At 37.2% G+C, this 17,444-nt stretch overlaps 1 protein-coding gene across 1 annotated transcript; it reads right to left on the reverse strand.

Moving 5' to 3' along the window:
- Positions 1 to 5,139: 5,139 nt before the first annotated feature.
- Positions 5,140 to 14,304, reverse strand: LOC135083038 (uncharacterized). Its single transcript, XM_063977802.1, has 3 exons — positions 13,946 to 14,304; positions 5,921 to 7,103; positions 5,140 to 5,886 (listed from the first exon to the last, which is right to left on the reverse strand). Exons 1-3 carry the CDS (start codon positions 14,302 to 14,304, stop codon positions 5,140 to 5,142), a joined length of 2,289 nt encoding a protein of 762 aa, XP_063833872.1.
- Positions 14,305 to 17,444: the final 3,140 nt, after the last annotated feature.

Genomic DNA, 17,444 nt, shown 5'->3' on the forward strand with positions numbered 1-17,444 from the left:
CCTTTTTCTATCATATAAGGCAGCTATTTTGCCATGATGAAAGAATTCATGTAACATGATGCATTGGTCAAAAAATAAACGAATAAAAGTCATTTCTGAGATAGTCCTGATGACTATTAAGTGCAAGCGATGGTTATAGCAGTGGACGTAAGGAATTTTTCGGCCCAATTTATTTTCTATTCTAGTCGCAACTCCTGAAACTTTCCCACTCATTACACTTGCGCCATCATAGCATTGGCTAAGCATACAAGAGGGGTCAATGTTATTTTCCGTGAGAGTATTTAACGTTAATTCCGTGAAAGTGGCTGCATCATGATTTTCAGTAGTCTTAACCATCAGCAACGACTCATTGACGACACCATCCTTGACGTAGCGTATTGCTAATGCAATATTTTCGCGGTTATTTTTATCTCTCGTCCCATCTTCCATTAGAGTAAACCATTTCACGTCAGATTCATTAATATCTTTGACAATGGAACTTCGTACCGCTTGAACCATTGCTTGAATTATTTGATTTTGAATTTCGGGTGAACGATATGTTGCGTTTTGTGGTATATGATTGAGAACCTCGTTCAAATTTGGATCTTTCATACATGTGTATTCAAATAAATTCTGAAATAATCCTTGTTCTTTTTCTTCTTCCAAAATATAATTTCCACGCAAAGCTAATTCGTTGACAATTAGAAATTGTATTACTTCCATGATAGACTTTACATAATACCTATATTTTTCTAATACTTTTTGATTTATTAACGTTTCAACACTGCTAGATGTAGATATTCTTTGTAATTTCTCCTGCCACATCGACATAGCTTGAATATGAGAAATTGATTTTTCATGTTTTGGAAAACCAGTTTTAGAATCAGTGGCATTTTTCCAGTTTCTAAATCCTGTGGAAGTGTACGAAGTCTGTTTGCTTCCATGAGGTAAAAATTGCTGGCATGGATAGCAAAAAGCAGCATCTTTCTCGACAGAATACTGCAACCATTTATAACGCTTGAACCAATCGGAAACACAGGCCCTGTTGTGTTGTTTTGGATATGTGTCTAAAACAACTTGTTCTATTGGTTCTCCGATTTGTGCAATATCAGACGGAATACCATAGCTAACGTTACCTGTTGCTACGGAACTAGGAGTAGCGATTGTATTTGGTGCTTCCACCTGTTTTGAACAGTTAGGTTTTTCGTGGTCAATTTGCTCCTCAAGTCTTCGTTTTTTTCCAAAGAAAGCCCGTATATCCATCGCGAAATAAATGAATCTTCAATTTATAGCAATACAAATAACAATTGTATCGATTTTTGTCTAAAGCACTCTTCACCGTACACTTCACTTAACCAAACTACAAACAATCATAATCAATCTTTAGGTCAGGTTTAAAAGGGGATTCCCCGTACCATAGATTGCAATATAGCCCATATTGCAGTCTATGGTACGGGGATTCCCTCTGCATCACACAGATATTGGCGCCCAGTACACGCTCAATCTGGATCACGATCCAGATCTTGCCTTCTCGCTCTTAGATAAGACGGTGTCCCTTTCAGACTCCTACGTGAAAGGGACATAATTCAGTTGAATCTTCAACTGTTGACAATTGTAAACAATTGAAAAGGTGGCTAAAATGTCATGGGCGTCCGCAAAAAGGGAAAAAAAATTAGCTGATTGAGAGGTTAGTCATCGAAAGTTTAATCTAAAAACTTATAAAAAAAAATAACTTTTTCACTTTTATTCTAATTAATAATGTCAATTCATTTATTCTTCTGTAATTGAAAATATATTTTAGTTAACTTAAGTATTACTATGGAAGTAATTAATAAATTAAGTCATTAATATTTTGAGGCTACAAATGACATTAATAATTAGACAAATGTAAATATATTTAGTAGCTTTTATCATAAATAAAACGTTTAATACGAGATAATATAATTATAAAAAAATTATGCAATTATGAATAATCGAGTAAAAATATTTCTATAGATTTACTTATATAAAAAATATATAGAATCACTTATATAGAAATATATAGAGTTTTATATAAGATGAAAATTGTTAAATCAGTATGTATTAGTTTTGAATGATTTGTATTGTGTATCACTATAACATAGGTACTGACAAAATTATTATAATGGATTATAAAAAAACGGTTATTTTGACTTACTACTTTATTTCTTTTTCTATGTTTTTACAATTAATCGACTTGAATTAATATTTTCGCGTGTAGCGGGCACTTTAGCATGGTTGTTTACAAAAAACAGTACGAAAAAAATGGCTGATGCTAACGTATGCGCACAAAAAAAATTGTGATCAAAAGGCCTATAAACCCTTAGAATAATAACTATTGCCCTATTCTAATTCTTTGTATAAACCCATCGCTTCATGAGATGGCGCTTCGAATGCCATCTATACACAGAACAAAGAATGTAACACTTTTTTTTGCATTCACTGATAAAACACCTGAAATTCAATAAAATATAAACAATATCCATTTGAGGTTGTTTTTGTTTTGACGTTTTGTTTTTATTCAGCAAAATGTCATCATGACATTTGTCATTGGTGCGTTCCGTTTCATCGGCTTTAGTTTGAACCAATACAAGAGTCTTACCATCACATTATAAATTTTGTTGCAAACTTAGATATGAACAAACAATTTAATTATAATAATTTATCTTAGTTTTAGATATTTTTAAGGTAGGGCATTGTGGTTTCAAGGTAGGGCATTGCCCCACAATGCCCCCCCCTAGCTACGGCCATGCCCAAGGGTCAAGGCCGGCCGTCCCCGCGCCCGACCCCCGGCCCCCAACCCAGTACATTCATCATTTATTTACATTTACTCCGTACTTAATCTAAACTTAGGTCTAAAAAATGATTACACAAAACTTATACACTGATGATCGACATATTAATCAAATTACACTCACATATATATAATTAATTTATAGGACATAATTGTTCACACCAAGTTCACATGGTTTTTAATTAATTAATGATTAGCCTAATCCTTACGATGATTACACAAAACTTATACACTGATGATCGACATATTAATCAAATTACACTCGCTTATTATTTATAATTAATTAACAGAACATAATTGTTGACACAAAGTTCACATGGTTCCTAATTAATTAATGAAACTGATTAGCTTAATCCTTACGATGATTACACTAAACTTATACACTGATGATCGACATATTAATCAATCAAATTACACTCACATATTATATATAATTAATTAAACTGCTTAATCCTTACGCTGATTACACTAAACTTATGCACTGATGATCGACATATTAATCAAATTACACTCACTTATTATTTCTAATTAATTAACAGAACATAATTGTTAACACAAAGTTCACATGGTTTCTAATTAATTAATGAAACTGATTAGCTTAATCCTTACGATGATTACACTAAACTTATACACTGATGATCGACATATTAATCAATCAAATTACACTCACATATTATATGTAATTAATTAACAGAACATAATTGTTAACACAAATTTCACATGGTTTCTAATAATTAATTAATTAAACTGCTTAATCCTTACGCTGATTACAGTACATTTATTTACATTCATGATACATTATGCATTATACCTGTGCTAATTCTTTTTTTCCTCTTCTGATCATTAATCAACAAGGGTAGTAAATCACTAATTAAATTTTATATACAATATGTAACGGAAACACCGTCCGATCCATTAAGGTGTTAATAGGTATCGAGTTAAGATTCCATTTGTGTAATAATTTTAATAAAATATTATAAAAAAAATACCCCATGAAAAATAAATACAAAATTTACAAAAATAAAATAGCTTACATGGCAATCCGAACTGCAGTGTAGAGGGTACGCGGGAGGGGTAGAGATGCGCCGGCACGCGTAGCGACGTCATAAGGTCATGACCCCCAGCGTCTTAAAAAAAGCCGCGCGCCGACAGAGTGTTAACGCTTTTTGAAAATTTCCCCGTTGTAGGGTAAATCATTGCTAAACTTATTGACTTTAAAAATCGATAAAAAAATTGTTTTTATTAATTACGTAATTTTGATACTTGTTTTGGTAATGTTGTTAAAGCTACTTTATGACCCTTTCGGATCGGACGGTGTTTTTGTTACATATTGTATAGGAGTCTCTTAGAGAACCTTATGAAGGGCTATCAGGGCCAGTGAAGACAGCTGCCCATAATCGGTTTGCAATCATAGCGAAGTAAGTGGAAAAAAAAAGAGTAGAATAGAAAAGAGTGAGGTTATGGTTCCGGCGTCAGTGATGATTACTGGGGAAGGGCGAAGCTTTCCACTACTCCTTCTACCCCTACCAATGATGACCAAAAACCCTCCCAGACTCCAATAAAAACACTAAAACCTCCCGAAAAAGCCGAATTTAGTGTGCAAAGATACCGCTCGAACGTCACTGGAGCGTTAAACCGAAAGAGGTGAATTTATTGAGCAAAAAAAAGTTCGAAAATTTGACCCAAAAAAAAGAAAAAGTTCTCTAAGTCAATAGTCTAAAAGGTTAAATAAATTCTCCAAGGAGTGCATGAGAGTCCCAGAATGTCGCGAAGTTGCAGGCACAGGGAAAATACAAAGAAAACGGATGAGCAAAGTAAAAGAGTAGAATATTAATCTAAACTTAGGTCTAAAATATGCACAATTGTATAAGTAAAAGGTAAAAAATATAAAAATAAAAAATAATATTATATTATATTTACATAAATTGCACCGATGGGCGGACTCCCGTCGCGCACCGTTGTCCGCCCATCGGGTCTAGTCCGGGTGGTCTCGAAGGTGCAGGGCACCTTTGGCGTCGCAAGCCTGCCCATGGTCAAATAGGAACGTGCCCGGGTGCACCCGGGGCATGACAGCCATGGAGGAGAGCAGGTCCCACAGGTGAGCGAAGGAAGCTCACGAAGGAGAGAAAGAAAGAAAATAGAGTAGGGGCCCCCAGCGTACAGCGTCTCGCCACAGTCCCGCCCCTAGAGGACGTGGTCGGTCGAGAATAAAGAAGATGTAAAAGTGACAGGTGTCTAGTCCGGAATAGTGCGGTAGAGCGACGGAGAGCATCTCGCTCCATCCGTAAGGCCGGCCGCACCCGACCGCTCCTGTCGAGCGTCGGAGTTGGTGGATTGCGAGCAGCTGTTTATACTGGGGAGGAGCTGTTGAACTCCCCTAAACGCTCATAAATGTACTCCACCAGTTCAACCAGGGAACGAGCGAGCCCCCCACTGTTGGCGATGGCAGCGAAGTCACAGGGGTCCACAGACTTAAAATTGCACCGCGCTACGTACTTGTGCCGCCTGGCAGCAAACCGGGGGCAATGGATAAGGAGGTGGAGGGGGTCTTGGGAGGTGGTGCCATCGCAAGGACAGGCGTCGGTGGGGGATATGTGGCATCGGTGGAGGTAGGAGAGGTTGGCCCCATGGCCCGTGAGGAATTGGGTCAAATGGAAGGATGGGGAAGTGTGGATTCGGAACTGGGAGATGGTTTGGAGGTCTGGGAAGAGGGTCCTGGTGTGACTGCCCTGCGGCACCTCGGAGTACCTTGTCTGCCAGTCTTCAAACGCGCGAGCACGGAGGGCGCGCTTGACGTATGACATAGAGAAACAGAAGTAGTCGGGGGCCCTTCTCAGAGCCGCCGCCTCCCCAGCCTCTATGTCGGCGCGCTCGTTCCCCGGGATGCCCGCGTGGCCCTTCACCCAGCAGAATCGAATGGTTCCCGTGGCCTGGTGCGATTCGATGACTTTGTGTGTCTCCACGGTAAGGGGCGCGACTGAGCTGCGCTGCGCGAGAGCCGACAATGCTGATGAGGAGTCCGAGCACACGAGTGCATCGCTGTACCCGCGCTCAGCCGCAAGCCGGCAGGCCTGCAAGATGGCGAATGCTTCGGCCTGGAACACCGTGCAGACATTGTGCAGTTTGTACTTGCGGACGGTGACCGAGGGGCGCGCCGTACTTGCGGACGGTGACCGAGGGGCGCGCGTCGATGTCGACGCACACCACCGCGGCGCCCACCGAGCCGTCCTCCTGCTTGCTACCGTCAGTATATATCTGCACGGTGCTCTCCCGGCACGCCCGATTGATGTCTTCCGGAGAGAGAGCCGTGTCATACTCGGGGGAGATGCACCGAGCCGGGTGGAGGAGCTCCGCAACGGGGACCGGCGCCTCCAAGGTGATATCGTCGGGTAGGAGGGCTGACACGCGCCGAAGCCTCGTCCTATCCACTTCGGCAACGCGCAGCACCTCCAGGTCTAATGGCGTGAAATAAGCCAACGCTGTAGCGGCGTTGGTTGACACCGTACGGTATCCCCGGATTGCTTTGATGGCGAACCCTCTCTGTAAGGACAGCAGCGTTCCTGCGTGCGACTTCCGCCGCGCCGCGTCCCCCCATATCCCAGCACCGTAGGTGACTATGGGGACGATGACATATTTATATATAGCGTCCACTGTGCCGGGGTGGATGCCCCAGGTCGGCCTTGCGAACAGGGCGAGCCTGTTATAGAGCCGATGGGCGATCTGGACGGCGTGGCGGACGTGCGGGCCGAACGAAAGGGACTTGTCGATAATGACCCCCAGCAGCCGGAAGCTGGGGGAAAACGGGATTGGGTGACCGGCCATGGCGATGCGGGCGCGTGCCGCCCGAGGCGAGAAGGCCAGGGCTTGCGTCTTCTGGGGTCCGAAGACCAACTTGAGCCGGTGGCCCCACGCGGCAATCCTGTCCAGGGCGTTGGTGGTGCCGTGTGATAGAGCGGTGGCGTCGTCCGCTGCTGCGATCAGCAGGACGTCGTCTGCGTATGCCTGGATGTGGCAGCCGGGGGGCAGGGAGATGCCTAGGAGGTCGTCCAGGATCAGGTTCCACAGCGCTGGGCCGCAGGCTGATCCCTGGACACACCCCCTCTGCATCCCCTTCGAGGCATCTGCCCCGGCGTAATTTAGAGTGACGGTGCGGTCTTTGAGGTAGCTATTGACTAGCCGGAAGATGTTAGCCGGGCAGCCAATAGCCCTCAGGCGGTCGAGGATTGCAGGCCACCATGCCCGGTTAAACGCTGATTGTATGTCAAGCGAGACCGCCACGCAGGGCAGTCCCGCCCAACGATTGCTCTTGATACTGTTTTTAAGCCAACAGTTTAGTTTTTAGAGGGGAAAAACAAAAATTGACACTTTAAACTTCAATAATTTGCAAACAGACATCTAAATGGAGAAAAATGGTCTTAGAAACTACTAAGCCATTTTAAAATACCTATCCAACGATGGGGTAGAAAATAAAAAAAATCATCCGCACTTTAAAGCGTTTATGCTCAGAATGCCAATTTCTCAAAATGCCAACCGCTCGCAAAATGACAACTTCGCAGAATGCCAACTTCTCGAAATGCCAACTTCGCGAAATGCCAACTTTTCAAAATGACAACTTCTCGAAATGCCAACTTCTCGAAATGACAACTTCTCATAATGACAACTTACAATTATAATGAATGCAGGAGCAGTGAATGCTATCACAAATAATAAAAATAATTAAAAAGTCCATATATTTACATTATCTCAATATCTTTATTTGTTACTATACAATCAATCAATACACTAGGGTCGTATCGCATCAATCTCTCATCTCAAAATGTCGATTGAATGACATACACCTATATAATTGTTACAATCATTGTCAAAATCGGATAAACAAAAACCAGATAAGGTCACAGTACACTTTAAATCATAAAATAGTGTATGGCGAAAATAATGTTACGTTATGAGGGTAGTTTTAAAAAATGCACACATATATGTATTGTGTAAAAAATGTACACAATACATAAATTATTGACTTGGCCATCGCACTAAATAATTTAATTTACTCGTGTTTTCATGCAATGGCCAAGTCAATATATTTATGTAAAACGTTAAAGATTTCCTGGCCTGGACTTGGTATTACATGGATCTCACAACTTTTTACCGTAGAACAACTGAGTTGCGAGACTTGGTTTTTTTGACAAGTATTGTTTTTGATGGGATCTCATTTCTTTTTGTATTTTGTAGACAGCAGTTATGTATCTAGAAAACTGGACCGAAATTGAAAAATTTTACTCGACTTGGCGGTTGCACTACCGTGCCCCCAAATCTCATTTCTTTTTGTATTTTGTAGACAGCAGTTATGTATCTAGAAAACTGGATCGAAATTGAAAAATTTTACTTGACTTGGCGGTTGCACTACCGTGCCCCCAAATATTTTAGTTTTTCCTTGATTCATACACCAAACACTACTTATATTCCAAATTTGAAGCTTCTAGGTCTGCTAGAAGTGCCTTAGAATTTTGATGATCGGTGAGTCAGTCAGTGAGTCAGTGAGTGACAAAATTAAGTAACTTTGACCCGTTATAATTCTTAAACTACTGGTTCAAATTGAATGAAATTTTAAATATACCGTGTCTTTACAATGCCTGCATAGCTAATGAAAATTCAGCCTTCTAGTTTTATCCACAACGAAGTTACAGGCGGTCGAAAATGGCCTGAATTGCTTCGAGAAAAGGATGGTACGGCCGTGCCGCTTTTTTGCTCGACTTGGTGGGGGCACTGCCGTGCCCCCAGATTTAATTTTGTGACTCACTGACTCACCGATCATCAAAATTCTAAGGCACTTCTAGCAGACCTAGAAGCTTCAAATTTGGAATATAAGTAGTGTTTGGTGTATGAATCAAGGAAAAACTAAAATATTTGGGGGCACGGTAGTGCAACCGCCAAGTCGAGTAAAATTTTTCAATTTCGATCCAGTTTTCTAGATACATAACTGCTGTCTACAAAATACAAAAAGAAATGAGATTTGGGGGCACGGTAGTGCAACCGCCAAGTCGAGTAAAATTTTTCAATTTCGGTCCAGTTTTCTAGATACATAACTGCTGTCTACAAAATACAAAAAAAGAAATGAGATCCCATCAAAAACAATACTTGTCAAAAAAACCAAGTCTCGCAACTCAGTTGTTCTACGGTAAAAAGTTGTGAGATCCATGTAATACCAAGTCCAGGCCAGGAAATCTTTAACGTTTTACATAAATATATTGACTTGGCCATCGCATGAAAACACGAGTAAATTAAATTATTTAGTGCGATGGCCAAGTCAATATATTTATGTAAAACGTTAAAGATTTCCTGGCCTGGACTTGGTATTACATGGATCTCACAACTTTTTCAAAAAAAAAAGTCAAAAGTCAAAATTTCTTTATTTGTTTAGACTAATAAATAGTTCTTACAAATCGTCATTTTGCTCTTAAGGAGCCTCTACATGTCTCATAATCTTTTTACCCTACCAGCGCTTCGAGACCAACATTTGGCAAGTGCTGAGAAGAAGCGCCGCAACAAACTCAGTCACCACTGTCTGCCGGTTAATATAAATAAATATAAATAGTAGTAGTAGGTACATTCGATTCAGGAGCAGTTCACTGAATTTACCATGCATTCTTGTATGGTGTTATCTTATAAGAATGGGTATACAAGATTGCGTGGTATATTAAACAAGGTAGTGACGTGCTAATATCTAGACTTACATATTAAGATACTAGTAGAAATGACTCGCATACATAAATTTGAATAACTTGGATTGACCAGTCCCCGAAAGCAGCGCCTGTTCACAGACATGACGAGTGAACCAGCCATCGCTTCACTCAACCATATTAGAGGGAATGTAACGACCCGCCTCACTACGCCACCACCCCAGAGACATTTTAGTGAGAATGACAATTCCAAGTTATCTCTTTAAAAAAATAATTAATAATAAAGCTAAGTAACAGTCCAGATTGAGAAGCATGACACTATAACATTTGAGAAATTATTATTATTAGTTTATACATTACTTTCCATTTTAATTATTTTTAGTGCGAGCATGAGAGGACCATAATCCTACTCCCAGGATGACTTATCATTAAGAAAATCTCGAGTTGTATAATAGGCTTTTTTAAGCATGTGATCTTTAACTATACCTTTAAATTTATTATACGGTAGCTCTTTATATTTATCAGGGACTTTGTTATAAAAATGGATACCTTGTCCCATAAAAGTGGCAAACACTTTATTAAGTCTAAAAGCGGGTATAGCCAATTTATTTTTATTTCTAGTGTTAATTTGGTGAATATCACTTTTCTTTTTGAATTCATTAATATTTTGTTGAATAAATAGAATACAGTTTAAGATGTATTGTGAAGCGGCCGTGAGAATGCCAATTTCTTTAAACAATTTTCTAAGGGACGCTCTTGCTTTCATTTTATACAAGTATCTTATCGCACGTTTTTGCAAAATAAATATTGTTTCAAAATCTGCAGCTTTGCCCCATAGCATGATTCCATATGACATTAAGCTATGAAAGTAGCTAAAGTAAACTAAGCGAGCTGTTGAAACATCGGTTAATGACCGTATCCTTTTTATTGCAAAAGCCGCTGAGCTGAGCTTTCCCGCCAGAATTTCTATATGGGGGCCCCACTGGAGTTTTGAATCCAGGGTAATTCCCAGAAAAACAGTAGAGTCTACCAGATCGATGGCATTATTATTAAGTTCTATTTGGGTACTAACTGTTTTTACGTTAGGCAAAGAGAATTTTATACATTTTGTTTTCTTTGCATTAAGTTGTAAATTATTTGTAGTGAACCAACTTAAAACTCTTGTTAGTGCATTATTTACATCGTCAAAGTTATTTTTACTACTATCAATATTAAAAATCAAAGATGTGTCATCAGCAAATAACACGATTTCGCAAGAGTCCTTAACAAAATATGGTAGATCATTAATGTATATAAGAAACAAGAATGGACCCAGAATTGACCCCTGCGGAACTCCCATTTTCACAGGTGACCCAGAAGACAAAACACCATTTATGTCAACTTTTTGAACTCTAAAGTTTAAATAGGATTGTATTAAATCCAAAGCCGAGTCCTTCACCCCATAAAAGTGCAGTTTGCGAATTAGCGTTTGATGTTCTACGCAGTCAAAAGCTTTTGAGAGATCACAGAAGACCCCTAGTGCATTTTGAGAATTCTCCCAAGCCTCGAAGATATGTTTAAGTAGTGCAACCCCGGCATCGGTGGTGGAACGACCCTTGGTAAAACCATATTGTTCACTATGAAATAGTTTATTAGAGCCAAAGTGAATCGTAAGTTGCGCCTGTATGATTTTTTCAAAAATCTTGCTCAGAACGGGCAAGATAGAAATGGGTCTATAATTGCCAGGGTCGGTTTTACTACCAGACTTGAATAATGGCATTAGTCTACTATGTTTCATGAGGTCGGGGAAGATTCCCTTCTCTATGCAATTATTGAATATTATCGCTAACTGTGGGGAAATTATATCAATAATGTGTTTGACTATCTTGACAGAGATGCCCCAGATATCAGTTGTACTCTTTACATTTAAAATATTAAAAGTTTTAGTGATATCTAAAGGAGTAATATGTTTAAAAGAGAAGTGCGAGTCACAGGGTGTCACGTGGGTTTTCAATATTTCTTCAGCCTCGGAGGGAGATGACTTTAAGTTGGCAGTTGTTGCTGAAGCTATATTACCAAAAAATTTATCAAAAGCTTCCGCTACATCTTTAACTGCAGATATCAAATTATCGTGAACTTTGAGAGAAAAGTCATTATCTTTTGGTTTTAGTTTACCAGTCTCTCGGTTGATAACATTCCAAGTTTCTTTTATTTTATTACTGGCGTTCCCTATCTTGTCCCGAATATAAAAAGACTTAGCCATGAAGCAAACTTTTTTAAAAATTTTTGAATACTTTTTTACATGCTCAAGAAAAGATATACTATTATTATACTTTTTCATGCCATAAAGTTCATATAACGTATTTCGACTTTTGTATATTCCCTTAGTAGCCCAGTCACTAAACTTAGATTTGGTATTTGGTTTTAATGGCTTTACCGTAAAAACTTTGTCATGTTCGGTTTTAATACATTCGAAAAGGTTATTGTAAAGAGCATCTGGGTCTCCCTGCACATACGGGACCAAATGCAATTTATTTTCAAGATTATTTTTAAAACGTTCTAGACGACTAATGGTTACAGGTCTACATACGGCATTTTTATTACTTTTATTATTCAAATTATTACAAATAAATTCTACTTTAATACCACAGTGATCTGACGTAAGATTGTGTATGACAGCTTTATTGTCAGGGACACAGCTAGAGAAAATATTATCTAGACAAGTAGCTGTGGTTTCCGTGATTCTAGTTGGTTCCTTAAATTGACTAAACAAATTAAATGACTTAAAAAGGGAAAGTAGTCTTACAGAATATGATGATGAGCTATCTAGTAAATTGACGTTAAAATCTCCACAAACTAAGACCTTTTTGTTGCTGTTACAAGTTTTATTAAGAGCATCCTCAATAGCCGCTTCAAAAATACCAAAGTCCCCAGAAGGGGGTCTATACACACATACAATGATGTAACTCTCAAGCTCGACACAGGAAATTTCGATAACACGCTCAACTGACAGCCCTACTACATCTTTGCGTTCTTTATATTTAATATTATTATTCACAAATATTAAGGAGCCTCCGTGAATGGCAGACTTCCTGAAAAACGCGCTACTTAACTGATAATTATCTATATGGAAAGAGCTTTCATATTTCTTTAGCCAGTGTTCAGTAATACACATTACATTAATATCAAAACTTTTTAAGAATAGCTCTATTTCTAAGACTTTGCTGGCCAAGCCTTGAATATTTTGATGAACAATCTTGAATGTTCCGGGCTTGGCCTTTGTCGAGTGCCTCAGTTTAAACAACTAGTAGTAGGTACAGTCATAATATTGTTACTATTTACATACTGAGATATCAAATTATTAGTACCCTGACTATGATCAGTTTTATGAATATAATTACATTTAATATTGTATGCAATCAATGAGGCTAATTTATTCTTCAATTTTTTCGAGAGATACATTGTATCTACAGTCAACTTAAAGCTAGAAATAAATTTATTTATGTCAAAAAGTAAAAGTGCGTCGCTATGACGATAAGTCAAGTTATACATAAGTATATTTAAATCAAATATGTTCTTGTTTATCTTATTAAGAATATACCCTGAATTTACATAGGGTAAAGTGCACAAAATTATCTTAAATTTTAACCTATTTTGCAAATTCAATAATTGGTCAATATTTTGAATTATACTCTTTTTATCTACAGAGTAACTATTACCATACATTATAATAACATTGGAGTTCTCATCTAATTCTTGGTTTTGACCAATTTCGTAAATTATCTCTGTCAGAAACCTGCCTGGATAGCAATAATTTAAGACTTGTGTATTCAAGTGCTCCCTGAGCATAGAACCTAACCCCTGACCAAGCTGATCAGAATAAATAAAGGTTTTCCTTCCATTACCGGTATCACTAAGTTTTTTAGACAAGTTTCTTTGGGATTCAGTGAATAATATGTCCTGCGCCGGCTCAGTTTGAATAGACTTTGGTATTATAGTGGGCTGAAGGCCATTAATACAGTTACAAGACTGTTTTTTTGATAAGGACTCAAAACGCTCAGTGTTGTAATTACATAGGTCAACAAGTTTGGAAGTGGCCAGTACATGTTCATTGATTTGTTTCTGTGCCATTTCATATCGAGATTTAAACTGTTTAAGATAAAGTTCCAAGTCTTCTATTTTATCATGTAAGATCAAAGTATTATCATCATACAACTTTTTGTTTTGTTCTATTTTTAAGTTGTATGATTTAAGCTTTTCTTTTAAAAGATTTTTTTCTTTCATTAGAATTGACTGTTTAGGTAAACTACGTTGAAATTTAATTAATTTTTTGCATTTCTTGATAAATTTCTTGATTTTAATATATTTTTTAAGTTTATTATTACTATTAAATTGATATTTTACTGCTGGACCGGAACAGGACACATCACAGGTCAAGTCTATTATAGGTATAGTTGGATTCTTCGATTCATGATCATTGTTCATCAATTCATTATACAAGCTCACGGTTGAGTTGAATTCTTGAGCCTGTTTTTCTTCCTCCATTGATTTTATGGTTTTATGTGACTCACATAGGCTCTTTTCGAGGTCATGGATGCGATCCAAAGCCTGCTCATGAGTGTTGTTGCATTCACTGAAGGAATTCACCGTTTGTTGCAATTTCAAACATTGTTCCGCGAGGTCCAGATATTTGCCATGAAGCTCGGCAAGCTCATTCTTCAGTTGTGAGTTCCTGTTTACAACTTTTTGAATCTCCTGTTCACTGTCTTCTCGTTCCCGGAGAAGCTGGTCGCTGACCTCTCGTGAAGCTTTGAGGTCCAGGAGAGCCTGCCTCAACTTAACTTCCATGTCCTTCATGGTGGCCTTACGGGTTAACATCCTTGAAGCTTGTTGCAGTGAAGTTTACCAATGGAAATAGGATTTTGTGTAGCGATCCCGCTCGAAGAACCGAGAAAAAAAATACAAAAAAAGGGTTTTAGTGATCTTGGCAATAACAGTAGGTTATAGACTATTAGGGATCTGTATTTTAATACTACCTTATTATCATTTAAAAGTCTTATTACAGAAAATAACCAATGTATAAAGTAAAGCTAAGTTGTGTGGGTAGGATTTTTTGTAAAGGTTAAATAATTCTTCTACTTATTTCCACTAAAATAAAAGATGTTTTACACGAATTGTGTTATTTTACAGACTAAAGTTTAAAAATCAGTAATTAAAAGGCAAAATATGAATATTTACATGAAAATATAACCTCAACGTTGGGAATTGTAATGTTTTATTTTCAGTGTATAATGCAAAATACATGTAATTTACCTATAGATATTAATTAATTAATGAATAAAAACAATACTCCCCTGTTAATTTGTTCCGTAAAGGACATTGTCAGAAACGGCCTTAGATTCCTGGGCACAGCAGTAAAGTATCAAAATTAATCTCTTACTTTTTGAATACATAAATATTAATTAGATTGTAACGGACACTTGAGGATTAGAAAATGAAATAATAAAAGTCTTTTATATGTATTCCATAATACTATGACGACATCCGGACATTTTAGGGTGTGGCCTGCTCCATATCCTATGAAGTTCCATAATTTGTGTCGATAAAATCTATGTAAAATCGGCACAAGGCAATGCCGTACTTCATTGTTAGGAATCCACGTAATAGTGATGTTGACTGCGGTCATCATAGACAATAAGATACCGATCTTGTAAATAAAATAAATCGTCCAAATTGCTACAGTATAACTAGATTTTAATTAAAAGTTAAAAATATATTGCACGATACTACAAGAAGCTATCTAATGTGTCCAACTGGTCTAAAAGGTCATGAATAAAATAAAAAAAATTGTGATCATAATACTGATATTGACAATGACAACAATATGGGATCATCTTTAATATAATATCTGTAACAGTTTCAAAATCCGATGAAAAATCCAATGCCGCTTAAAGTGAGAGAAATGTCTAAAGTTCTAATAGAATTGAAAGTTTTATTCGCTCAAAATGCTTATAACAATAATTGGTAATACATTTCAAATATTAAGTACCTTTATAATGTATCGATAGAACCAAAATGATGTCCTCTCAGCTTGGAAAGGGAAAACCCAGGATTGGGGGAGCGCTCCAGGCAATTTTCAGAACATTTCATAGGTGGTAGTAAATAATATTTATTTTATTATTAAAATTGAATATTTTGATATTGATAAAATTGAATATACCTTTCGATTCAAATACCGAATATTTTTCAATCGATAAAAATTATCGAGAATTGTTAAAAATATTCAATTAAAAGTTTTTCAATCCCTAGTCATGCATAGACTAAGACGGTAACCATGGAGATAGTTAGTTTGGTAAGTCACGTGTTAAATGTCAAGAGTGGAAAGTAAACATAGGATTCATGTTATTTATTTACGTGCAAAATGTAAGTAAGTAAATCATAAAAGTGGAACGCCGAGTTATTTCCAAAACCCGTCCAATATTATAATACAATTTGGCTGCGACAACTACAATACAGAACATCTCCCAAATCGATGTGCATACAAAATTATAATACAATACTAGTAAGTAAGAGGTTATGATAACAATATTGCTATCAATAAGTTTATAGAATTGGTCCGCCAGGAATAATTGTTCTTACATAAAGATTTGTGTCATTTAGAACCTAGAAAGTATTTTTTCGGCACTGTTGATCTAACGGCGAACAATGTATGGAGAACGAACATTGTCCTTTGAATTTATGAAGATTTTTCGTTGACAGCTGACGAAATTTTGTCTTCACTTTTTTGTCTTAAATATTGTATATTTTCGTCGGATAACACTCGTATACATTATTTATACGATAAACAATTGATTTTAGTATATTTTATCACAATATTACACTAAATTTTAGTAAAATAACATTAAAAATTTGACCCGTTAAAATTACGCGTCTGACAGCTGGGGATGCCAGCGCAAAAAAAAAAACCGTTTTACCGTAGAACAACTGAGTTGCGAGACTTGGTTTTTTTAACAAGTATTGTATTTGATGGGATAACTATGTTACGGTATATAATTATATCCCTAGGGATATAACTATATTACGGCTTTATCTATCTTACTGCGACATAGCCACTAAACTTAAAGAATATTTCTAATAATATAAGCCAATCGAAATAAAACTTAATTTTGACTTGATTAGCCACTGTTTACATCGTAATTCGATTTGTTATTTTTGTTGTTATTGCCCAACTCTAAACTACAACTGTCTAAATGAAAACTTGGACATGTCAATAATCTTAATGTTCGGACGGGCACACAGTGGTCACTTTGATTTTTCTAGCAATTAATAATTTGTGCTGGCGAAATATTTTTTCTTAAGGTACATAGCAGATAAAATACAAGATGATAATAGTTGATTGCTGTCATTAAAACGTCCAAGCATTACAATAAACTGAGAAACATGTGTTAAGTGAATTAATACTTCATAAAAATAAACACACAATATTTTTTTTCTTATTTTACCCATAAAGAACGGTAATAAAAAATAATAATTTTGGTACAAAAAATAAAACAAATAAAATGCTCATTAATTATCGTCCTCTTCTTCATCGCGCAACAAGTCTGGCTCTTCTAAAAGACTTAAAATTTCACCATTCAATGGTTCTTTGTGTGATCTTTTGCCAATACATTTTGACAACGAGGAAATTACTGGATCAGAGGATATTAGCAAAATATTAAACAAGTCTCTCATTGTTTGTTCCCTCGAAAACTTCCTAGTACCTATTATCCTCTCGGTAATTTCGAAACTCCTTATTACGGGCTTCAAGAGCTTCCTCTGAAAACATTCCTATTGGTAACAATGCAGCTTTAATAATATCAGTCCCATGAATAAGGATACGATGAACACTGGAGGGCATATTGTACCACACAAAGTTTGACATAATTTTTTGCGGTGGCATTAGAATATGCTGCAAAAGCATCGGTGTTTATCGTAAAACCACAGGATAAGGTGGTCAA

The sequence above is a fragment of the Ostrinia nubilalis genome, chromosome 22, assembly GCF_963855985.1.
Source record: "Ostrinia nubilalis chromosome 22, ilOstNubi1.1, whole genome shotgun sequence".
Taxonomy (NCBI): Eukaryota; Metazoa; Arthropoda; class Insecta; order Lepidoptera; family Crambidae; genus Ostrinia; species Ostrinia nubilalis.